The 26,283-nt window shown below is 39.9% G+C and overlaps 1 protein-coding gene across 2 annotated transcripts in view; it reads left to right on the top strand.

The window, feature by feature from the left end:
- The window catches only part of SNX25 (sorting nexin 25), an 88,027-nt gene that overhangs the window by 28,459 nt on the left and 33,285 nt on the right, over positions 1-26,283 (top strand). For both annotated transcript variants that reach the window (XM_055795896.1, XM_055795898.1), the window contains exons 4-7: positions 6,536-6,708; positions 7,572-7,758; positions 13,918-13,988; positions 23,029-23,219. In XM_055795896.1, the coding sequence (XP_055651871.1) occupies positions 6,536-6,708; positions 7,572-7,758; positions 13,918-13,988; positions 23,029-23,219 (622 nt within the window). The remainder of the gene's footprint in view (positions 1-6,535; positions 6,709-7,571; positions 7,759-13,917; positions 13,989-23,028; positions 23,220-26,283) is intronic.

Raw genomic sequence — 26,283 nt, forward strand, 5'->3', positions numbered from 1 at the left:
AAATAGATCAAGCAGTTGTCATTCTGCATTGTCAAGAAGCTTAGAGATCTGAGTGAGGGTGATACAGGTGCAGAAGTGCAGGCTGCATGTGGTTCTGTTCTCAGAATCAGTTTAATGAACACGTGGTGTTGAATGTACTGATGAAAGTCATTTAGAGTTGTATGTGTGCTTCAGCTCACAATTGCACTGATTGATACTTAAATGTAACTCTGCAAGACTGTCTCTTGAAAGACTAAATAAAGAAATAACAAGGCTGAATGGAACATTTTGCGATTATTTATTTAAAGAAAAAAGACCCTTACGTAATTTCTTGTATAGTTACTAATTTTTTTACAGACTCCTTGGGGTTTGGGGTGGGTTTTTGTTTTTAGTATTTATTTGCTTGCTTCCTATTTTCAAAGCACATGGATTTATCTAGTTTGTCAACACTAAGTTCCTGATCATGCATGTTTCCTAATCATTGTCTTTATTTTGGGGTTTCCTGTCCTTGAACCAGTGGTGCTGCCAACCCCAAAGCTGCAAAATCCCAAGTTGCATGGACAGTGATAACTTTGGGGTTGGCTTTTAACTTTTTTCACCCCTTTTCAGATTCATTTTTAAGCTTTTCCATGCCATCTTGAGGGCTGAGACTATACAAAATAAAAACAATGCTTCACATCAGGGGCATAAACCCAACCACAAATACCAGGAGTTTTTTTAATACTTCTGACTGTTTTTACAATGACAGTCTTTAAAATGAATCTTTACAATATAGGCAGTTACCAGGTGGTCCTTATTAAAACTGTGGGTATCTAGAGTAGATCCTAGATAGAGATTTCCATGAGGTCTCTGTATTGCGAAACCTGGAAGCCCAGTTGTGGATGATAGTCCAGTATTAAGAACTGCAGTGGGTCCTGCAGCCCTGAGAAGTGGGGAACTGTTGTCCAGAGGTATTGATAGTGGCTCAGAGTTGCTTAGTTATAGCATAGGAAGGAAATTATGTTACTTCTGTAACACTGGTTGTAACTGTTTTAACTGCTTCAGCAATACCACAGTAAATCTACTGTTGTGCTTTTCTTTATAAAGTGTTGGATGAACTCGCAGGTTTGCAACAGGGTAAAGTCTTAGTAATGATGTTTAGGGGCACACACAATCAGTTATTGCACAAAACAATTTCAGAGCACGGGACAGTTAAAGCAGGTGTCAGTTTAGTCCCAAAGAAAAGTACTGCTTGGAACAGACGTGGTACAAAGGAATTAGCTTTGTTAGACCCCGCCTATGGATCTATATTCACAGACCGCTGCCTGATCTTCCACTGGTTTAGGGGGTAACTGAAGGAAACCCCTTTGTTTTCTAGCACTATGAAATAGCAATAGATAGCGTTAAAAATTCAGAGCAGGCTTAAAGATTTCATAAAATGAAAATTACAGAAAAGGAACTTACACAGGGTTAAGCCTGGCTTTGTAGCTCATGGCAGAGTGAAGAGGGATATGACCTGTAAGCATGCTGTGTGAAGCATGGGTTCTGTCTACTGTTTTAAATCACTGAAGACACCTGCATCTTGATACACCAATATATGTCACTATTACTTTGGTATTGATTGTTCAAGAAGACACAAATGAATTAAGTTGCCACTTGCCATTATTTTTCTATTGCCTAAAGAGATTAAATGAGCCTGGTTTACAAAGCCTGTATCATGCCTGTTTTGGAACTGTTTGCTAGAGTGCCACATTTATATTAGTTCACTGCACACAGTTGTGCTCACAGTTTATGGATAATTGGCAGGGCTTTCAAAGCTCTCTAAAAATATCTGCACACAGTTTTACTTAAGAGTTTTCTGTGATTACTAAGTGACCTTGTGTTTGGAAAATCCAACCACACATTTCTAATAACATGTTCAAAATTGAATAGGAAGAGAAATAATGCCTTTGTTACTATTCAGGTTATTTAATGGGGCTTAATATCTTTATTGACACTGGAGTTATGTAGCAGCACTCTGCTTTGTGTACATGCATGCAGACTGCAGTTAGGTTTCTGCTTTTCCTCTTGGTCTGTGCTAAATGAACAGCGCCTTCCTTTTTTCTTGATCCCATTCTGACAGAGTTGAAGACTGAGGTTTTATATCAAGCCTTAACAATATGCCTGATCAGAACACCATTGCTTCTGTTCCAGGAGAGTAAGTGGACACGGTTTGGTAGCTGAGTGGTGGTATTAATACTTCCGTGATTACTCACAGCTCCTTTTTTTTTTTTTTTTTAATAGATATCAGTGAAGGGGAAGCCCGAGTTACAAGGGATGCTTTTTCTGGGCAGACCTTCTGTTGATGCGCAGTACGTTTTCCCTGCAAGCTGATCAGTGATTACATTGAGGCAAATAGAACTGTAATGCTTCATGTATAAATGCAAAGGAGGATATAAGCCCAGATGTCTTTTCTGTTTTACCACTGGCATACTGGTTTATTTTGTAGCTGTTAAGCCTTCCCCCAAGCTCCCTTGCCTGCTTTCAGTCTCCCCTTTATTTCTCTTGCCCAAACAGCAATGAAAACTGCAGGATTCGTTGACACAACTGTTTGGCATTGATATGCAAGGCTTGATTAGAGTTAAATTTCCTGAAGACCTTGTTTCTCTGGTTTTTGGTTGTGGTTTTTTTGGGGTTTGGTTTTTTTTTTTTCTTTTTTTTTTTCATAAAAATCTGGTGGGGTATTGTGCTTTCCCTTCTGCTTTTTAGATCACTCTGTAGGTACTGTTTAGCTAGGAAAACAATGGAAAGAACCCCTTTTCTAGGGAGTCATGTATTCTTAGGTAATGGAGAAAAAATTAAAACTCTTCTTAAATGGCCTGTCAATTGGAGAGTATGCAACTCCACGCCCCCCTTGCATTCCTGTGGGCAGGAACACATTAGATCAGGAGGGTAAGAATCAAATATTTGCCTTTCTGCTTGTTTATTCTGTTCCACTTTCTGTTTGTGTTCTGCTGATTGTGTATCAGAAAAGTCCTGGCATAGGTACAACTCAGCCAAGCTGTATGTCTTGGGTATTGACTGGGAATGAATTTGTACAATGGGGAGACAGAAATTCTGAGAAAGGACTTCTCTTGCATGGATGATAGTATAAGTGCAGTTAATGCTCCAGGGTGTTTGCAGTCACAAACAGACCAGCATTCCTCCAGAGACTTGTAGGGAGGCAAAGACGATTCATCTCAGTTGAGAAATTTTATGTGTGTTACAGTTCTGTTTTCTGCTTTGCACATGTTGTGAAAGTATAGCTTGATCTAATAACTATGCAGTATGTCCCACAAAAAAGGGAAGAGCATTGAAAAACGATGGTGTGTTTGTGTTCACGGGGGGAAAAAAAATCTTGCTTTTAGTGTTGTTAATACACGTGACCAAGTTGTTAGGTTAGTTTGCTGATAGCCAGCTGATGTTCGGTGTAAGTCATCCTGTTTGCCAGAATTTTGGGTATGCTTCTAGCTGTGTTTCTAAATGGCAGACTTTGGGTGGACCAGCCTGTCCAGAAAAGGAAGCCTTTGCTTCCTAGTAAGAGGTACGTAACAACTTTCACGTAAGTACGTAAACAACTAAGACTTCCTGTCTGCCAGTAGTCCGCCTGGGACGTGTCTGGTTTTGGATAAATAATGAATGCCTTTTAGGGAAAGCATGTGATGAGGAATGTTTGATGCAGTGTAGAGAGGGCTTTAGGATATGTCTGGAGTATGCATGAGGAATGGAAATGTACTGAGTGAAATAGCTAGGTATTCAACTGCCAGAGAGAAAAGATCCTACCAGAACATGATAAACAGCTTTCTGAGCTCAGTCAGCTGCACCACCTGTGCTGGTTGATAGTGAAGACAACACATCATCTTCATAAACCAGTGCTCCTCAGAAGAATGGAGTATTTGCATCCAAGCTGTTCCAAGGGGCCTGTTTTGAAATTTGTCTTACTTGTAACAATTGAAACCCCCTCAGTGATCCATGTTGGATTTGGGATTGAATAAGAGGCTTCAGTCAAATTGAAACCAAACGTTATCTTTACATTCTTGTTGTTCTGAAAATTAATTAAAAATTTTGTCACCTTGAGGCAAACTACTTGTATTACTAGAACAGAATTAGAGTTATTAGAGTGTTGTTACTATTCCAACATATTTACTCCCTCCTGGACTGACTAGCAAATATGAGTTGTTACACAATGCTGCCTGTCACTAGTGGCCACGTAGCAGTGTGTAACTGAAAGCTTTTACTTTGACTGTATATAGTTCTTGGTCACTTTTTCACGTAGAGACTGCTTGGAGCAGCTCTCTGAGTAACATTCAGTTGACTCTAGCCAGGACAGCAGTGTCCATCTCTGGGAATGAACCAGATGTTACGGACAATGGGAGGAGGCACTGGTGTGAGATGTGGCAGACCTGAGCCTTTGTTAACAGCTTAGAGCCTTCTACTGAAAACTAGTCCTGGCTGCCTTGGAAATTGCTGTTGTGCCTCTCAGGTGACACTGCTTCTGTCTTGCTGTAACCACTGTCATGCTTACCTTGCTGTTAAACTGTAGATCTGTGACTGGAGCACATCAGGCACGTGGCCGTGAAACAGCTGCTAGGGCACCTTGTCTCTGCTTCTGCACCTGTTTCTGTATAAAGAAAAGGTCCTGCTGTGACCTGCACTGAGGAGTTCCCTTGGCAGGTCCAGTCAAACATGTTCTGAGAAGTCCAGAAAGCCTTTGGCACCTGCAAGGAGATGAACCTGGTTGGTACTGGGCACAAAATCAAGGTGGGGGAGGTTTGCGTGGGGAGCTTGCAAACAACACAGGCTGTACTATCATGAGCTTGCTCATCCAGCAGCACATTGCTGTGCATGTCCCACCCAGTGCTTTACAACCATCCCTTTGCTGTTAGTTCTGAAAGACTCTGTCTTGCCATCTTCCCAAAATGCGCCTACTGTGATTGCTAGGAGCAAGGAGGACCCATTTGCCTGTTCAGTGGCAGGAAGGGGAATATGTTTGTATAATACATAGTATAGCACGTTATACCTGTTCTAATTCCAGGCCTGATGTACTTCCTTTAAGTTAGGAGCCTAATTCTTTCACTAAGTGCAAAGTGAAACCAGCAAGAAATTTTGAATTTCTTCCATCCATTAGTATCCAGCTTGCATAACCATTACAGTTAGCGAGTGGATGATGGTGAATGCCTTCTGCTGCAGGCTGAGAGCAATTCTGGCTGAGTGTATTCTCCTGCTCCTCTTGAAACTGAATCGGAATTAGCCAAAGGCAAGGACACGGAAGGCAGACAGGATGGGACCCTCACTCTAAAACATTTAGGATGTGACTTTGTTCCCTAGTTACTTGTTCTTTAATCTGTGGTGATTTATTAGTATAAAACATAAGCGTATTCCAGCTTCAGCCTGCTGATCAAAGGACTCAGCTTGAGGCAAGTTCTCTTGTTTCTTCTCTGAATGGCTCTGTGATCTCTGCATGCCTGAGATGCTTGGATCCAAGCAAGTCTTGTTACTTGATTTGGCCAAGAGATGAGTCACCAAATCTGTCACTTGATCAAGAGGTGACTCGGGATGGCACTTGGAAGATGCAGGTTCAAACCTATCCGACAGAGCAGAGCCTAAAGTGCAGGGCCTCTCGCCCACCGTGGGGTGAGCATGCTGCCCGCAGGGATATTGCCCCAAAGGTAGGTTTGCACGCACACTCTGAGCCCCTGCAGTTTCTCGCTTTCCAGTTTCGTGCTTTGTATACCCCACTGATACTGGTAACAGTGTGGTCTGTTCTCACTTGCTGAGCTACTGAAGGGACTTGGTAGCCAAATTTCTTTACACTTTGGGAGTCAGTTCACCTTCCTCTGTTTGTCATCATGATTCCACCCTCTTTCTAAATCTGTGGGTGGGTTTTTGAAATCTTTTTCTGAATTGGTTTTCTACCAATGTAGATGGCTGGTAACGCCAAGTTTGTTATTTTATAGGCAACTTGCACAGACTAATCTGATGTAGGCTGCAGGTGGCAAGTCGGAAACTCCTGTTACAGGAAAATTCATGTCAAACAGGCCAGTTACTTGCTGGGAGATTTATTTGCCAGTAACAAAGGAAAGGTGGTAGCTTCAGTGTCTTAACAGGTAGACCTGTTTCTCAAACTGGGTATGATCCCAAATCCTCTGCAAGGTTCAGGTTTATAAATAGTTTGCTCTACAAGAATGTATTTGCTAAGTTTGTCTTGTCTGAAAAACTGGACAAAATTTCACTAAGTTCAGTGATGGAACAATTGGGGTTTTTATTCAGAGAAACTTTTCCTCCTACTTGCTAGGCTGTTGCTTTTTGATGCAGTTTTAAAATACGGTATTTTGGCAGGTGAAAACATTGACAGGACAAAGGAATTTGGAAAAGTATCTTAACATCATGCAGAAAAATCAGCAAGCTTTGAAAAGTATACATGCGTTAAAGTGTTTCTTGACTGAAGTTACATATCTGATAATGTTACTTGGATATTTTATCAATTAGCAACTAAACATGATGCAAGTGGTGTGTAAGTTCTCTCTTTTTTTCCTTTCTTTCTCCCCACCACCCTTAGGCAGGAAGAACCACCGAGACCTTTTTTGCTGCATCCGTGCTTGAGGAGCTCTGATGAAGAAGTAAGATTCCTGCAAAAATATTCTCAAATTCTGGTGTATTGTCTCCTACCCTCAAAGGATGTCCAGTCTGTCAGCTTGCGCATAGTCCTTGCAGAAATACTTGCAACAAAAGGTAGATCAAAGATCAGAGATGATTAACCATTTGCACCTGTACAATAGCAGTAATTACAGACTTCGTTATGTTAAAGTCTTGATACTTTGCTTTTAAATTCTGAAACTTAATTTCTGTGATAACCAGTAGGACACTTAATATTCTCAAAATCAAGCATATACTTACCTGGCTCTTGATGCCAGGCTGTCTAGCACCTTGCAGGATAAAACACAATTTATCCGTTCAGTTTTCCTAATTTTAACATAGAAGAACACTTTTTCAGTCTTCTGTGGCATTGTTTAGTGATTATATGAATAATTCTGGCCTTTTATATTTTGTTCAGATATCAAGAATCCATAGACTTAAGGAGGTGATTATAACTGAATCATGATACTAGATTTGATAATTTTTTTTTTTAAACTTGGATTTAGCCAGTGTGGGTTTTTTAACTAAGGGGTTTCTGTTCTGCTTTTTAATTTATCAACTACACTTCAATCTGATTACAAATACACTAGTCATTCTTTATGTCACTGAAGTCAAATTCAGAAATTAGGAAGACTAAAGTATATTACGCGATTCAGTTTACTTTTAATTTTCGTTTATAGTGGCTGTAATGTTATAGCCTTCAAGGCACAGCAGAAAGAAAAACACTGGGAATTTTCTCAGTAGAACTCTGTCAACTTAAATCTATTTGTGTAACAGAATAAACAGTTTTATCAAGAAGGTACATGCAAGCTCAAATGTACCATGCAGTCCAGACAACTGGTTTTAGATGTTTATCAGCTTGCGTATTTATTCATGCCTTTTATCTGCAATTTTCTTTTAAAGGACAGCAGTTGTTCTTCAGCATAAGGATTTTGTTTTAAAATATTTTTCCTCTCCAGTACTGAAACCAGTGGTGGAACTGCTGAGTGATCCAGATTATATTAACCGAATGCTGCTCAGCCAGCTGGAGTACAGAGAACAGATGAATGAGCATCAAAAGAAAGACTACACATATGCTCCTTCTTATGAGGAGTTCATCAAGCTCATTAACAGCAGCTCCGATGTTGAGTTCCTGAAACAACTGAGGTATTTAATGTTTCACTGTAGCTCATTCAAAACCAAACATGCTTCTTTTGCCAGCCCGTTACTGAGATTTGAATGAATGGTGATTTCTCTTTTTAAATTCAACTTCAGATTTCTTTTTCTTTTGACGAAGCAGAGACAGTAAGGATGATAAGCCGCAACAGTGGTTAAATCTCTGATGTAGTCAGTATTTTAGCTTGGTGGCAGAAAATGTTAGAAAATTCTGCTTGGTAGTATACTGGAGATAACTGTCCTGTTGAAAGGCATACTGGACCCTTCTTTACAGCTTGCCTCGGTGGAGTTCGATGAAATAACGTGTTGAATTCCCACTGGTGGGTTGTTATCTCCTGATTATCTTTATGGAGTATGGCTGGCCATGGTGATCTGGTGGCTGTGAGCCATAGTGATCCTATGGACACTGGCTATTCAGAGCAGCTTGCTGTGTTTCTGTGACGTGGAAAGAGGGGTTCAATGTCGCAGCACTCTTCAAACTAGCCGGCTGCAACAAGGTCTTTTTACCATCTCATACCAACATACTCTTCACGACAGTCCCTCTGCTGCCTTCTCCTGGTCTCTCCTCACCCAGGGCCCACACTCTCTCCCTTCTCTCTGCTTCTTCCTCCTCTGTCTTCCTTGGCTGCTCTCTCTTCATCGGCTGCCCAACCCCTTAACAGAACCAGCCACACCTGCACCTTATCTACATCGGCCAACCCGCTGCCCCTGAAGCCAGCCACAGTTGTAGATTATCCATGGTAATTAACCCAGCTTCATTCTTCTGCAGTTCAAGTTCAGCACATTTTACCACTGGATCTGAGGTTTTTCTGTACTGTTGCAGGGGAGGGGTTTCCCAGTTGCATCCTTCTTAACATGTTAATGAACTCTGAAGAATTCCTTAAAGACCAAAAAAACCCCAGCATCGAAGCTCCTACGTATCATGGGCTTGTTCAATGTCCTGTTTTATAATAGCACCTGCCCACTTTCTTACTAACTCCCCACCCTCGAAAAATTTCATCTCTCTCCTTCCATCTTTCATCGTGAGATACCACTTGCATCTCCAGCCTGCTTACCCATGTAGAAGATGTTTATGCTTGCCTTACCTAGATGAGCTATTTCTCCTCAGATTTCTGATGGAAGTGAAAGGATAAGGAACAATTGACTGGGAAGAAGGGAGCAGACATACTGCTGCATCTCCTTAGATGACCATGAGTTGGTTTTGTTGAGCTGCATCAAAGCTTTGGAGGGACTGTTGAAGCCATTTCTAGAGTGTTTGTCCTAACCTGTTGTGACCAACTAGAACTGGTATTTTTCCCTCTTTGCTGACTCCCTTCAGTTATTGTTGCAGGTCAGCTCTCTCTCTTCCTAAATGGCTGCAGCAGCATCTGAAAGACACAAGCACATTGATCTCCTTCGCTGCACTGTTATCTGTTGTGACCCACGCCTTTTATTAGACTTGACTTGATCAGGCCAAGTGATGGTTTAGCAGGGTGGAGTATGTGGGCTGCATAAGTAACATCTTACTTTCTCTGACTCTTCTTTTTGAATCTGAAACCACTTGCGTTTCTGAGATTGGAAAATACATTTGGGTGATGGTGAAATGATTCTGTTGCCTGGCTACTTATTGTTCATCTGCTTTAAAATTTGCTCTTTACTCTGGGCCAGTGTGCCTTTCCTGAGAGCAGAAATTAGTCTCTATTAGACTGTCTAAAACCTAATTGACATATTTATTAGCATAATCACACTAATGGATCTGTTTCAGAAGAAACCCAACTATTCTGTTGTTGTTGTTCAGGCACATTAATGCTCGATGTGCTCTCTTTTTAGCTAATAGGTCACTTTAAATTGTGTTCTTTAATACCATCTAGCACATTCGCTTTATGAAATTATGTGGGTTTGGCTGCACTTAGGTTTTTTCTTCCTAGCCTGTGGAGTCCAACTACCATCATCTTGAAACGGGTTCCTCTACACCCAATGAAATGTTGAGCTGGTCAGTATTTGAATGAAAAATGTCTGAGAAAATGTATCTTGTTTTTGAAGAGAGGCAGCGCTGCTCTTTCCTCTGTTTCTATAGGGCTGGTCCCTGGGAAGGTGGTTAAAGAACATGTTCCCCTGTGGGGGGAGAGATTCCTGTTCTGTTTGTTCTCCAGCACTGTAGGTGCACCTAGAGAGAGATGGACCAACCTGCAGTCATCTCAAAGTTGTGTAGTATATTTTGCGAAGCTTTCATAGTTTACCAGTGAAAGTTTCCAAATTTATGTCATGAAAACTAAACAGTGATCCATATATGGATGGGGGAAAAAAAAGTGATATTTTAGGTGAACAAACTAAATGGTATTTCGGGTTGTAATTCACAGTAGTGAACCATGGGAAATATCCATAAGGAAGGAATTAAAGAGGAAGAAACAAGCCACTGTGCAGTTACCACTGAGAAACCCAGAATCTGTTAGAATGACAGGAGTGGGGAGAATGCTTCCAGTTCTCTTCCTACAACCAATAAATTACGGGCATGTTGCACTTAAACAAGTTTTCCAGTTAGATGCTATTTTGGGCAATAATATTTTGTTTATCAAAAATTCGTTTTCTTGGTTTTATTTAGAAATGATTTTTCACTGTCAGTTCAAAGCCAGTGCATGGCATTCATGCACTAAGCTTTCTCTTATGACTTCTAGCATTGCCATGTGACATCTTGGTAAAGAACAGATATAAGTAGTAACAATTTTCTGTGTAGGCTTAGCTTTGAGGGAGATTTATCCCAAGGCACTACAGTTGCTGGGAAACTAGGTTTGTGTTGGTTTTTTTTTTTTTTTTTAAACATTCCTGCCATGCTCTTATCTGCAGATTAATTACTATCTAGTTACTAAAATAAACATAAAATACCTTGCTCCATGAGGGAGGCCATGAGGGACTGGTAAACATTTCTTCAGACTCTTGACTGACCATAGTCAAGAAAGCGTGGACTCCTGGGTGCTCCTTGATGGATGCACATGACATTATAGGAGAGAAGTCCTCTAAGGCATCCTTCCACGCTGATCTCATTAACAGAGTTTTACTAGGATTTCTTGTGACTAGAACCAGGTATTTGTTACAAAGTAAAGACAGATCCCCAGCTTGGATCGGTGGAAACCTGTGGGTGAAGGGTGTGTGTTGCTTTTGCCCAGGAAATCAGAAAAGAGTGGGAGTCTGTGTATGTTGGATCTCCTTGTAAGCAGGTGTGCCAGCTCTCTGCCTTGCAAACAGCTGTCCTTGAAAGGCTAGTAATGGTACTAGGATTTTTTACACTTTTTTTTTTCCCCCTCTCCTTGCTTAGGAGCAATATCTTAAGAAGAAATATCGTATTGATTTTTTGCATTGCTTTTATGGATTTTATTTTTACAACTTATTTAAATGATGCAGGAACTACTTATCATTAATTTTGGAGATACTTTTGAATTCAAGGTTCGTTAATATCTATAGCAGGCCTCTAACGTTTGGTCACTGTATCTATTAGTAGTACTTCTGTCCGTGGTTTTTGTGGAAACATCCCTTTCATTTTTATAGGGGACATTTGGGGACCTGATGTTTGTTCTTATTTTGCTGATTTCCAAGGAGCTTTTTGGTTGTTTGTGGGTTTTTGTTTTGGTTTTTTTTTCCCCTTTCATACCTTTGCAGTCTGAAAACGTGGATTTGTTTGGGGTGAAAAACCCCAAACTAACAAAGCTTCCAGAGAAGGGTCTGTTATATGGTTATCTATAAACATCCTTCAAAGTCACTTTTCATAATGTTTGCCTGTGTTGTTGCTAGTCATGAAGGGAGGCAGTTTTATTCCTGTTTTATCAAGTTTCCACAAAAACCATGTTGCCCCTGTTTCTTTCAAGAAGGAAAAGTTAAACAGTGAAATTTCCCCTGCGTTTTCCCTCAGATTTAAGTTAGCGTGGATAAATTCGAAGTCTCCTACAAATAAGAAAGAAAAGATGAATTCTTCCGTGTCAGATGTGAAACAAATTTACTTGCTCCGTCAGAAGACTAGAGATAAAAGATGTAATGAGTTAACGTAGCTGAAAATAAATAGTGATAAGGAAATAAACTGGTGGATAGTTTTCATTCTACTTTCAAGATCAGTATTACATTTATTCTGTTATTTGTTAGTATAGCAGCAAAAGGTCACTGCACAGTTCATGGTAAGAAACATTATCACTGGCTCTGTGTCATCTTTTACTTAAGAAATGGGGGAAAGAGATTAATATAACTGAATAGGGAAGAGGTAAGAGTGGGAAGAAGTTACATGGATGTGAGCCCATGATTGGTCCAGTTCACTTATTGAAAATAAAATTAATACATGACATTTCAAATTTCCTTAGATGTTTACTTACCAGCACCAGAGAATATGTAGCAGCTAGAATGTTTGGAACAGGATTTCAAGGAGAAAGGTTTGTGGTCTGGCAGTGTAGCCAGAGTGGTGTCTCTGTGGTGCAGTGCTGTACAGTGCTCTCATTGAGTAGTAAACAGCAAGAGTACAGCGCTTAGGAAGAACAGACTAAACAGTGTTTTGGAGGATGTAACTTGGAGGATCTCCCTTGCTTAAGGTAATATATGAGGAACAGGAAACAAAGAGATGCTGTATTACAGTATTGGTAACAAAACCACATAAAACCATGAATGTGAACAAATGGCATTAAATTTGGAAGGAAAAATGTTGCAAGGTTAAATTGGAAACTACCTTCCATGTGCAGTATTTACTTGGTTGTTTGTACCTTGTTTGATAAAATAATAATGTTCACAGTTACCGTGCAACACCTGAGAGAGGTGAATGAGTGCTGTTTATAACGCACTTACAGATACATAACCTAAGGCAACAAAAGTCCATGTGAGCTGCCCAGAATCATTTGGGAAGTCTGTGTCTGAGCAGGGAATGAACTGTGGGACTGCTGCGCACAAAAATACCACCCTCACTTTGGTGCCCTCCTTCCTCTGAAGGACTGGGAAAGAACTGGTGGGCAGGTGGAAAAAACCAAGATAGAGTAATGGCAAAAGGAAGTAGGCTTAGAAAAAGTAAAGCATTGTGAGCAGGTTCTGAGGTTTCAACTTGGTAATTGAGGGAGTTGAGTAAAGATTACTGCAGAAAAAAAAAAGATAAACTCTGAAAGTGTAGTTATAAGTGAGCATATGCTGTGTGTGTAAAATGGTATGTCTATACAAAGAGGCAGCGACAATCAAAATCCTTAGAGTTATAGGAGGCAAGAGGAATGGGGGGAATTGAATAACGTTGGTGAAAGAAGTAGACATGTAAGAAAAGGAATATATTTTAAGGGTCGTAGACCCTTTCTTAAACAGAGAATTAGTAGTCATGGACAAAGCAGACGGTACAGGAGGCTTCAGCCTTCATCTAGGGGTTAACGTGATGAGGTTAGGGAACTCCTACAGGAATGAGTTAAATTCTCTAGAATACTTGCTTTATTACTAGTATTAATAGGTGCCAAAGTAAGTGCAGTGAGAGGAATTTGAGTGTTTATGACCAGAACTTTGACATTTATGAAAGATTTAACTGGCAGTTGTTTTCTTTGCTGAGTGAATGGTGTCTGTTAGTTACAAGATTGGTTTTACTTAAAACTCAGCTCGTTAACTGCATTAGCCATCTTCCATTATGTGTAATAGACTTTTCGGTGATAAACAGGTTTTAATAATTCCTGGAGTGTGGTACTTTTAACTTATTTTAGTAGAATACTTTTTTTTCCTTCTAATTTATATATGCTCCATATATGTATTGAGTGCATTAGCTAGAATAACATTAAAGACAGCTTTTTGCTTTTGAACTGAACTCTAATCCTAGTTGCCTACAGAAAACTTGGGTTTAAGAACATGACTTCACATTGCATTCATTGATATTAACTGGCTGTGCAGTGCCAGCAATTGAGAGAAGGGAGCAGTATTAATGTTAGTTGGATGTTTTCCTTTTGTTTCAAGATAATCTTTTTCCCCCCCTACTCTACTCCATATGCACAGCGACCCTTAGGTTGCAGATATTCTGAGACATGACTGTTTGCAGGTGAGGAGGAGGTGGAAGTCTTTGGGTTTTTGTTAGTTCTTAAGTGTCCTGTATGAAGAACACGTTGTGAAAAATTAATACATGTCTTTTCTTCTCTCCTTTCTCTTCTCTTCACCCTTATTCCCTACTGTTTTTAAAACTAGGTATCAGATTGTAGTGGAAATAGTTCAGGCAACCACAATCAGCAATATTCCCCAAGTGAAGAGGCAGAAAGGTAAGATTCCGTTTTGTTAAGTCACATCTGTTACTTTTATCTTGAAAAGCTGTTTGAACTCCTGACATGCATATGCAATCAGTGTGTGTGGGATTTTTAGACAGATTTTAGGAATTCTATGCCTTTGGTGTTTCAGTTCTGTTTCATTTGTCTGATTCTTCCAGAAACTCCCATGGTGTGATTATCCCCCCACCCCATCTTCATCTAAGCTGATGGATCATGAGAAAGGTCATATCTATGATGCATTTATTTTCAGAACTTGCTGCAGCTAAGGATTTTTGGCAGTACAAATTTGTATGCTGAGAATCTTGTTTCCTCTTTCATACAATCCATTCTTCAAAGTCTCACTCTGTTATCCTTTCAAAACACAGAAGAAGGAATGATACAGCATAATTGTCAGTCAGCTTTTATTTTTGACTCTTCATTGTATTATGTTTTTGTGCTGCAATACAGAGTGCTCTTAAATCCTTCTGCAGTGTTTTGGCAATGTCTGCCTTTTAAAATGCATGTGCATTTTACATTTGTACTTATATTTATTATATGTACTGCTTTTTATGGTTCTCCAAATGTAGCAAACCAGTGGTGTATCTTCAGGAGATTATACTGATGGCAAAATTACAGACGAAGTTTTTGCATAGACATATGCTTAAAGTATATCAAAGCATAGTTCAAAGGCAATAGACAATTTAAATGAATTTGTATACAACTCTAAAAGATCTTTCTTTTAGGTTCTCATGTAATCTCTATTTGTCAGGTATAAAAAAAAAAATAAAATCCTTTTCAAGCTCCTTGTATCACAAAGGAAAGCTTTTAAAAGTCAGTCAAGTGTTAATGAAAAATGCAGAAACGGAAAATAAACATGCCATGGTATGATCTTTGGGCAGTCTGAAGAGTTGGGGGTCCGTGGTCAAGTTTCTGAAAGTAAGGCTGTCAACACTGATATGCTGAAATGCCTTTTGCTTACATTCTAAAATAGAGCTAAATGTGCATTCCTGTAGGATAAAGTACTTGTGTCAAACCAAGGCAAAAGGAAAAGAAGGCACTGGTTTTGCTCAAGTGTACATTACAGGAAGAGGTATTAATATTTCTCAGATGAAAGTTAATTTAATGGAAAGTCTGTTTCATAAAGTAATAAAATGAAAACAAGGAAGTTAACTCAGTACATTATGAAAAATCAATGTTTCGAAGCCTGTATTTCCAATTGTGCTGCCATTGGTCTTTGCTGTGACGAGAATTGATTTGGGAAATATTTTTATACGGTTTGGGTTCCTACAATTAATTACTTTCTCACTGTCCTCTGTCTCACTTGAGTTTATCTAGTTAACTATTCAGGGTTCTAAACCCTGAAGAGATGTGTTTCTGAAGCTACAAATGCCTGGTACTGCAGAACAGATACAAAAAAATAATTGCTATTTATTCTGCCAAAATAGGTCTGGTTCCACTTGTTCTGTGGTGAAGTTGGTTCTGCATTTTTATGGGCTCTTGACTTTTACCTGTATTAGAAAATATCCAACAGATATTCCACTAGCTGCTGCACTGAAGTTTTGTGTTAAGGTGTCAACTTTCATTATTAGTTTAGACCTATTAACAGCCTTTTATGTCATTTAAGAGTCGATTACCACCACTGGCTGTATTACTCAGTGAGGCTATTGTGGCTAAACCTTTTATTTATTAAATAGCCAATGATTCATTCTACTGAAGAAAAAGGTGACTTTTTTTTGCTTGACACGTGGAACAGTATGTCCAACAGAGGCATACAATGCAAGGTTAATTACAGTTCACATGAATTTAGCACAGCTTTCTAATCTGTTTCATTCCTCTTAAGGTTTTAATCTACCAATAATTTTCAGACTCAGTCTATACACAGTAAACTTTAAGAGGGCTATCAAAACTGTAGAGGTTTAAAATCTAGTTCTAAAGGCGGCTTTGTGTCATATTTTTTCTGAAGAAGGCGGAGACATTTTTCCTAATGCAGTAATGAATCTAACATGTTTCTGAATTTTAGGAAGAAAAGTTTAAGGAAAGAAGCTCTGCTACCTTCCTTAAAACAAAACAAAGCTAACAAAAAACCCCAGCATCGCTTGCTGCTGATACAAAGATTTGTTGAACTCTTGTAGTACAGACCACCACATTCCTTATGCCACCTTTTGATGTTTTCCTTGCTGGATACCACAGCGTAGTGCTACCTCTGCAACAGCTGGATTTCATAGTGAATAATTAAATGTAAGCTTTATGCAAAATGGAAGTGTGTTTGCACCATCTCATTCTCTCTCTCTTTAATGTTCCCCCTGTACCTGCTGCATGTCTGTCATAATGTATGTGAGCTTGGGTGTTTGATGTATACGACAGTCGTCCCTTTCCAGCTAGTAAACGAGCTCTTGCCTTTTGTGTCATGGGCATCTCTGAGCTTTGATTCCAGCCTGATGAGAGATAGTCTTACTGCTGGCTATTTCCTTTTTCTGATGGTCAAGTTGGGACCTGAAAATGTAACTGCTTCTTCAGTGCCTAGGTGTTCAGCTAGAACAACTGAACTTTGGCTGGCCAGCAGTCTGTGGAGCCTGGTATCTGCTCTTAGACTATAAGCAGAACAAGTATAGAATAATATGTACATGGATATAGTCTCAGCCTCCATCAGTTTGAGGCATGGGAGCTTCCCACGGCAGTGTTTTCGATAGAAAAAGGTACAGCAACAGATGTCAGGAGCACTTAGTGCAGCAGCATGGCCAATATTCTGCAGCAGTGAGTGCTTAGCTACTATCTAAGCAAAGTAAGTGTTGTGCTACGTGACTAGCAATAACTATGCCTGAGCAGGTTTGTGTACCTTTGCTATTGGTTGACAAGACATAATTAAGTCCCTAAAACTGACCGAAAATATTTCATTTATAAAAAGATTAGGTGGATATTATTAAAGGATGAGTAGCCTGAGGACCAGACTGATGACTTCCCATCTAAGCTACAGTTGCCTGACGTGCTATTCTATCTGGTGATACCAAAGTATATACATTTAATGTTGGTGCCCAGAGGGGTTGGAGGGGAAGGCTTGTCTCTCAGCCAGGACAGGTTCTTTATGCTTGATTTAACTAGTGTTGGTGCCACCTATTGGCAAAATATTTACCTATTATGGACCTCTAATAAAAGGATGGAGTACTTTAAAGTGCTTCTAAACATCATTGTATTAAAAACCTCTGTAGTCAAAAATGGCATATTATAGGGTCTTTTTTCTTTTCAGATTTCTATCACTTGAATCTTCTGGCATGTGAGCGTAGGAGAGCAAACGAAAACGTACAAAAGCATCTGATTCATGTTAAGCAGTAAGTTTTGCATTTGACTCCTTGAGAGAGTCAAATGTCTTAAAAAAGGCTGAGACGACACAATTTGAGAGGTTCACAGTACGATGCCTGTTGTGGGTGGATGATAAAACTTCATGGCCAAGAGAATTGCTTTTGGTCATTGCTAAAGCTGAATAAGAACCCTAATGAAGCATTATTGTTCGCAGAGGTGTTGATTTGGTTTATTTTGGAATGCTGCAGACCACTGTAAATAGAAGCTGTTATTTTGCATGCTGACACTACACTGCTTCCCTCATTTACGCTTGCACAGAAGTGCTGAATCTGATGTGTACATGTATCTATCTGCATTACTTCTCCAAACTGTGTTCTCCTATGTATCTTCTTCCAGAATGGTCAGGGTCGTTCCAGAAGTGAATGCAGGAGGAGACTTGGTTTTGGGTGTGTTTTTCTGGTTTTGTGGGGGTGTTTTTGGTGGGTTTTTTTAAAACTCATCTTCGGTGTTTCTACCTACTGGTATTTTTGGATTGTGCTCTGCTTTACATTCATGTCTGCTTTGGTTGAAAGAATCGCGTCTTACTTGATCTTTTAACTGTTGTGCTCTCTCCATCTTGCCTTTTGATAAGGATTCTTCAGAAGTGCTGAAGTGGATTTGAGTGAAATTTTAGGTATTTTAGGGGATTTTTTTACAAAAGCTATGTGATAAAGAGGACAAATACGCAGATCAGGTGGTGTAGTGTGAGTGAGAGGGACCTGAGTTTCTATAAGCAAGAGTAGACCTTAATTTTTCTAAAGATAAGGCTTCAAAATACAATTTTGAAACAGCAACAAAAGTTAGTTGCTGTAGTAACTTGATATTTGCTGTAATGTGAATAAGAAACCGTTGAAATATGCTAGTTCTAATTTTAACAGCCATGTTTTTGTTTTTTCTCTTACTGATACTGTATTACGGGATCCTACAAGAATTTTAGCAAGGATCCCTTTTTACCAGCTTCTCTCTAAAACAGAACCCCGTGAAGGCATGTACCTTATCTTAGGGGAAAAACAGAAGAAATCTCTCAACAGTTTTATTTATTTTATGCCCCCTTCACAACACACGCACTGTAGAGGGATTTGTTTGATTTGCCTTTTGATTTCCTATGCCTTATACCTGGCTTCACAGCATGATTGGAAACTACCCTTGGACAACCAGATGGGACTTTTTCACACACCACATTGTAATCAACCCCTGGGCATCCTTGCTGAGAAAACTGCTCTTTTCCAATCAGGGATTGCGAGACAGATGAAATAAGCGGCCATTTCTGTATGGAGAGATCTGCTGCGTTGCAGCAGAAGATTCCTCCTGCTGAGCATTCCCAGTCTCCATCTTTTATAAGCGGAACTGACAACTGGTACAGAAACAAAACTTCTGTGGGCAGGCTTCTTGGGTCCTGTGGTTCCAAAAGAGGCTTGAATGTGTGTCTGTAAAAAGGGATTTTTCTTTCAGCTAACTTGGGTGTGTGGGTTGTGATGTGTGGGTTTTGTCAAGATGATAATTTAGAGTCAAGTAAAATTGGGTACTTCTGCATTCCAGCACATCACATATGCCATCTAAATTGATTATGACAAAACTGTATTATGATTCTTCCCCCCCACACCCCCATCCTCCACACAGGGATAAACACGCATATGCAATTATTTTTGCATAGATTTTTGGCAAGACTTAAAGAGCGAACATTGTGTTTGCATGTCATGCTCAAGCATTAAGTGTGGAAGCAATCCTTGTGGAATGAGGTGAAGGCTACAGTGACTCTGACTGCGGCAGACTTGTTTTGATTTGTGATTCTCAAATCAGTTTTATAGAGGAGGTTCTTCTTCATGCTTCTGAGATCTTATGATGGTAACGCATCTTGTCCACAGCTGGTTTGGAGAGATGCCTGTCAGTGAAAGAGGGAGGGGAGAGGCTGTCTGGTCAGATAGATGTGACCAAAGGACACACAGGGACCTGTACACAGAGGCAGTAGGTGGTGGATGTTATTTCATTGTTTAGGGTATGCTTAACTCCCGTGCTCAAACTTACCATACTGCCACTTTGCTTTTTGTTTTGCTTAGCTGTGGCTGTGATGTGGGAGGCTGTGTTGCGCTATATATTGCTAATGGTCAGTGCCTAAATTCTTCATGATCTCCCTTTTAAGTCCCTTCCCCCAGGTCTGTTGCTGCAAGTGTTTGGGATTTGGCACTTCTTTTACTCGTTCTCTTGTCTGACCACATTAGAGCTGGTTTTCCCTTTGCTTCTACTGCGGACAGTGGAAGAACTGTATGTACTGTTCTTCTGGAAGTCTGACCTGCTCTTGCAAAATTGAACAAATACTTTTCCAGGCCTGTGTAGGCTTTGAAAATGTGTAATTCCAAGTTTCAGAGAGTTCAAAGAGGTCTGTAATGATTGGTAAATTATATGTAGAATATTATGGTTACTGTTTATATGAAAATGTTAAGTCGATGTGCGCTATTTAAATACTTCAGCGTGGCATTAAGTAGGCACTGCATGTGCTTAACTTGGCTCCTGCAAAAAGTCTTGCAGAAATGCATATGATGGTGTGCATGTGTGTAGCTCCTTCAGAGACTAGTCAGGTGAGTCAGTGCTGTTGTACATGCTGCCAGGTGTCAGATATCTGTAGTTCTTGAAACCGTAAAGGAAAAAGAACTTGTACTTTCAGCTTTAATCATGTTTTCGCTGTATATAACTTTGCAGTTAAAACAAGAAGTCTTTGTTTTATGCTGCTACTGTTAAGAGAGGGGACAGTTCATGCAGTACTACAGTACAGTTTAGTTTGTGCTTTAAGCAGCCTTTACGTATGTCTTAATTTACGTGATTCTTCTTGTATCCTTTGCTGTAGTTTCTGGTTATAAAGTTTGTGTGGCATTTGTTGACATGACTGTTTGCAAGGTGCAGCATTCTGACTGAAAAATGGGACAGTGTGAATATGTACAGCATTTTGATGTATTCAGCGCATATAAACCTGACCAAGTAGCAAAACTAACCAAAAAAGAAGAGAAAATAAAATTAGGTCTGAGGAATCCATTCTTAGAAGTGTCTTTGGTGGGTTCTAGGATCTGTTCCTGGCCTAGCTCCAATCAAGGTGGTTATGAATGATACAGAAAAAAATATGGAAGCTTTGTCAGAAATTACTGTAGATGTGTAAAAATGCATGGAGTAAAAAAGATTTGCACAGTCAGCTTAGCTTTGATTGCTTGGGAAGTCTGAGCTCCTGTGGACCGTTTGCATTTTAATATTGTTCAGTGAAATTGAATTATCAACAGCTGTGGTTTGATAAGCAGAATTCAAAATTCTGCTTTTGGTACTGATTGCATTTGGATGCCCTCGGGAGGAGTGCACAGTACCCCTCTGGGGTTTTGAAGTTCCTCCATGGCAGTATGTGTCTTGTTAAAATTTCCCCTGATAAGGAGAGTTATTTTGGAGGCCATGCTCTGTGCTGGGCTGCTCTTCATCAGCCTCTTGTTTATTTGTGAAGTGACGTCACTGCCAGGCTTTCACAGTGACTAGTCCTGTTTATCCATGGAGCAGGAACAGGCTGGCAGTGTGATCTTCATCACTCTGACCCGAGTATTTCCTACATGGAGTGGCTTCTTATGGATATGAAGACCTGAGTGAGGCAAATAGTTTTGAAGATTCTTGGCTAATAAAGTAATTAATCGCTGGAAGCAAGTGGGATGTAGGGCTGGCTCATTAGCCTCTCCTGAAGGCCTGCTGCAATCACAGGATGCTGAGACTTCAGGTAAAGTAGATGTGTTTACTTTGAAAACCCTTCAAGAATGCCTTATTTTCAATAAGAAGGGTGCTTTTGTTTTAAGGAGGCTGAATAATTGATCATTGTGTAGCACTGTTCGTGAGTTTTCAAAGTGTGGGGTTTCAATATGCATTTTGAGCCCGAAGTAATTAAACTACTGAAAGAATTTAGAACTTCTAAAAATTATCTGCATCAGGTGCAGGAGGGAAAATGTTGGGTTTTAATCTTCACTTTAAACTACTGTCCATGTATTTGTATTAGCTGTAAATGTTTTAAATTGAGGGGGAGAGCTGTTTTGTCCTTAAGGTCTTTTCCTGCCGTTTGTTGTTTTCCTTTTTTTCCCTCATTAATACTAGTACCTCTGGCGAGGGAACTGAAACGCTAAATTAAATGCTCTGTTGACTTCCCTGTGGAGATAACATACCAGGAAAACAGATGGCCTTTTCTTTTTCCATGGTAAACTCATTTTATCATTTGCCTCAGCAAGTATCATCACTGTCGTTCACTATTACATGGAAGTTCAGATGCAAATGATACTTATCTGTTAAAACACTAAGAGTCTTTGAATCGGGAAGGTTCCCTACCAACATACCTAAATAAGTGCAGTGAACGAAGTGAGATTAAAAATATGGCAAAATAATTTGGGAGAATATCTGTGCTCACCATACATGTGGAACTTCAGGGACCTCCATGTACCTTGAGTTGTCCCTTAGTATACAGTGACAAAACGTACGGTCATATGTAGTAGTTACATGTGGCTTTGAGAGGGAAATAAAAGGATGAAAACGGTCCTAAAAGGAGAAGGTACCTTAATGTATTAGAAATGTGTTGAAAATACCTATTTTAAAAAATTCCTGTGAGATTTCCTTTTTCTGTGTATGCATTCACAAACTGAGCTGTCTGGTGGTTTCTTTCCAGCAGCAGTTTTGAAAATGGAACACTGTTTTCATCTACATCATTTTACTAGCATTTGATAGTATGAAAACATAGTAGAATAGATCTCTATCCCTGAGCAAGCAGTTAATCCAGAGCCAAGTACAAGCGAGGTACTTTGCTACCAACCTTTAGTTGCAGCCTGCAAAAGCAGGAGTATTATCATTGAACAAAAGAAAAAAAAACCCCATGTCTATAAATGTGAATTGGTTGCATCCTGCAGATATAAAACAGGAATGATTTCAATGCAATAGGGTTTTTCAATCTGCTTTATCAGCTGCTTCTTTTTTTAGACCCTGGTAATTAGCTGAAGAGGCTGGAATGTAGAATGCACAAACATATTATATCTTGTATTACTAAGTCTTATTCAACTGACTGTCATCTTCATGTTACTTTACTATTTAACAGTACTATACAGTCTTGATGTAGCGTTGTAAGATTTGTTTAAATTATTTTTTCCTTGGTCATCCGATAATTTTGAGTGAGCTTCAGTCAGTGTTGTTGTCTGGAGGAGCTAGTGTGATATGCTATTTGCATCAGGCTCAAGAAATTGGTATTTGTACATGAGATGCAATGGGAATGTGTCCTGCTGGGCTGGAGGGGATCGAGTCCAGTCCTTCATGACTCTAGGCAGTTAATGTTGCATTCAGTAGGTTACATGAGCCACCAGCTCTATGTGTTACTGTACACCATGACTGTAGGTAACTTCCTAACACCATCTGGTAAATACACATCCCATAGTACAAGTCTTGGGTCTGTGGCTTGCAGCAAGCTATGGGAAGAGAGCTGGAGATTTCACTGGACGTTTGAATAAGGACTTTTTTCTCAACTGTCTTGTATAAGCCCTTGAAATATCATTGGAGAATGTTTCAAAATCATCATTCTGTTTCAAATACAAACTTTCCATATCTGTGCTCATGTGCATAGGTTATTCCTGAATGACAAATGCTTTGATCAGGCAGGTCACAGAGTCAACAGTGCGATGATGATTTCATGTTGTAAAAGACTGTCTCTGATTTGGTTTATTCTTAGATTCAAAAGGAAAAGAAACTGCGGCTATGAAAGCTGACCTACTGAGGGCTCGCAATGTGAAGAGGTATATTAATCAGCTGACAGTGGCAAAGAAGCAGTGCGAGAAGAGAATAAGGCTCCTGGGAGGGCCTGCTTATGATCAGCAGGAAGATGGCATTTCTGATGAAGGCGATGGCCCCCAGAGTCAGAAGGTATAAATTGAAAAACATGTACACTGTCTGAAGGTCCTTCTGAATGTGTTAGCACTGGCTCGCGTTAGCCTCACTGTCATTAATCCCTCCCTTCCCTCAGGAGTCAAGTACAAATTAATTGCAGCATAGTTTGTTTATCTTGGGAAAAGATGGTTGCAGTACCCAGAAGTACATACTGATCACCCAGCTTGGAATGTTGCTAGATGTGAAACTTCCTGAAGCGCTGAGCGGCTCCTAAGCATGTGTGATTTTTCAGACATACTGCATGTAGGGAGTTAATAAAGACATGGTAGCAGCATTTCTGAAAGTAGCAATGTGCTTTCAAATAAAAGATTGCCAACATTATGTGCTGGCTTTCTTTAGCCCTTGTTACATTTACTGTAGGAAATACCTTGGGTGTTTGCAAATACTAAGTTATTCAAAAGCAAACACTTACGAAAGGCAATTGACAATATTAAGGGCAATTGTTGCAGAAAAACTCTGGTAAAGCTGTTGACTAAATGCTGGTTTTCAACATCACTGTGGTCTGGATTTGAAAAACTACTGTTGTATTAGCCAGGACCTGTAAAAATAAAATCATGGCTACTTATCCTTGCTAAACTTTTTAATAAATTTAGTGACTTCTTTGTGTAATCACTTTGTCCCCATTGGGCGAAGTGCAGTAATTCACATGTTCAAATTGGAAAGAAGATTTTACCTTTTGCGTGTAGGTAGAAGAGAAGTTATGTCTTCATGCAGGGATCTTTAATTTTCATTATGTTCTTAAAGTTGTAGCTTAGTGGCACATAAGAAAAAGTTGCATGACAGAGAAACAGTTCTTATTATTTGTGTTTCATCTTTCTTGAGTAGGGTCTGAAAGACAGCAATTCCCCACCTGCTCCTGTTGTCCTTAAAACAGGATTTCAGATGGTGTGTCATAGATTGTGCCAAAGTAGTCCTGATCTGTTTCCTGAAGATGGGTGTAGCGAGAGATGCCAAGGAGAAAAGGAAAGAGGGAAGCATGTGGCAGCACTGCATGAGCCACTGATGCCACTTTTGGTGCCTGCTGAGGTGTTATGGACTTTCCAGGATAGATACGTGGTAATGTAAGATTGTTTGTGAGGAGAGATCAAGTAGTGAAGCTGCATTGGATAGGGGCAGGGCTTGGTCAGAAATACAATAAAATATAATATTATTATAATGAAAATCAAAGGACTTAATGTTGCATTTTTTTATAACCCGATGGATTTTTGGGGGGAGCTGCTGACCCAGGGTTATATCTTGCAAACGTACTAATGAACAGCTCCATACTGAGTTAATGGTACTATTAATATGAGTAAAGACTCTCCACAGGCATTTGTTGTAGTGATGGTGGAAACAACGGGGTCCAGGGCTGCTCTGCTTCTAAGTTTTTGACTTGTTTCTGTGAAGAAGCCCTAGACCCACTCCACGCCTGTGTCAGCACGGAAAATAGGAAAACCGCTTTTCTCTTCTGTTGTACCCAACTCTTCGCTGCCAGGAAAAAGGCTGGATGAGAGGTGGGGGCCACACTGTTCTCTTCAGAGAACAGAAAAATGCCCAGGGTTTGGCTGAGGAAGGGGACTGTCTTCACTGTTGCTTCTTCCCATTCGTTTCCTGAACTGTGCTAGCTGCAGTCTGGGTTCTTACTTCAAGGCAACCAGTGTTATTTTGGATGCTGCACCCTACTACGTGGGCAGTATTGACTGAACACTCAGGCCTCTTTCTAAGCAAAATGGCAGGGGAGTGTTCGAGATGTAAGAGATGCGCTAATATTGGTAAGTCACTGCTGGTGTCCATAATTCCTCTCTGTAGTCCAGCTGTGCCGTTTTTTTTGGTTTACCTAGCGCTTAACCTCCAGAATAACAGCCTTGTGTAGAGGACACTGGAAGTTTGCCTTCCTTTCTTCAGCTTGCATGAAATAGGTCAAAATAGGTCAGAAATGGTCATTTACTGATGGTGTTTTGAATTATTTTATGTAAGTGTATTATATACAGAAGCTTGAATAAGTTACTGACTTATTTGGTCCAATTGAACAAAGAACAAATTGGCTAGGGGCCTAACCTTGTATTTTGGTTTCACTTCTGCGTCCTACAGAAAGCTTTCTCTTTCCTGCAGTAGTAGGGGAATAATAGCATTAATGGTAAAAACTTTTAATGCGTGTTCTGATTATGGGCTTAAATGTGGAGATGGATTATTTGGAGCTGTCAGTGTTCTCTTACAGACTTAAGAAATATTTTGTGTTTGAAATACCTTTTTTTTTTTTCCCTTTTACAGCAGAAACTAATTATAAAACAGTGTTGGTTTTCTGTTTAATTATACAGTCCTGTGACTTTTATGTATTTGACTTTGCACGTTTCACACACCTCATTATCCTGTATCCAGCTTCTCTAGGGAAATCCTGAATGTGTGAATTATAACCAAATGTTTATAAGCAAGCAAACCCCAGATACTGTCTGAATCTGAATTCTGTCATTAGCTCTGACACAGATTTATACTCTGCCCTGGGTATTAGATTTCAGGGAACTTGCAGTTTCAGTTAGTGTAATATATAAAGCATCTCTTCTGATCTATTTATGGTCCAGTGCAGTTCTAGTGCTTTTTCTTAGAAACTGTACCTGCACAGTATTGTAGTAATTAATTGAGTTCTTGTTGCCTGTGTGCGTTCAGCAAATCACTTGTGTGATCTGTTGTGTTCAGCGCAACAGCCACATCACCGAGATGTGTAGAGTCCCAGTATCTCCTTGGTGGAGCTGTTCTGTGAACCACGGGTGGTAGGAGCTCTGGGGATCTGATCCACCATCTGAGTGTATTTTGAGGCGCAGGCGGTTCCATGTTTGGAATTCTGCTGACGAGGACCAAGTAAGAACTCCTACGGAAGACCCTGCTTCCACCATATGTGGATAGATACTGATATAACTGGTGACTGATCAGATTTTCACTGCGGTTTTTAAGCTTCAGGTTGAGATCACATTATGTCAGGATACTTCATGGTACAGAATTTGGGGATATAAAGAGCAAGTGTCAATTGTTGCTCTCCTCTTGCCTGAAGGTAGGGTGTCTTGCG

Source organism: Falco peregrinus, chromosome 2 (assembly GCF_023634155.1).
Source record: "Falco peregrinus isolate bFalPer1 chromosome 2, bFalPer1.pri, whole genome shotgun sequence".
NCBI classification, from domain to species: domain Eukaryota; kingdom Metazoa; phylum Chordata; class Aves; order Falconiformes; family Falconidae; genus Falco; species Falco peregrinus.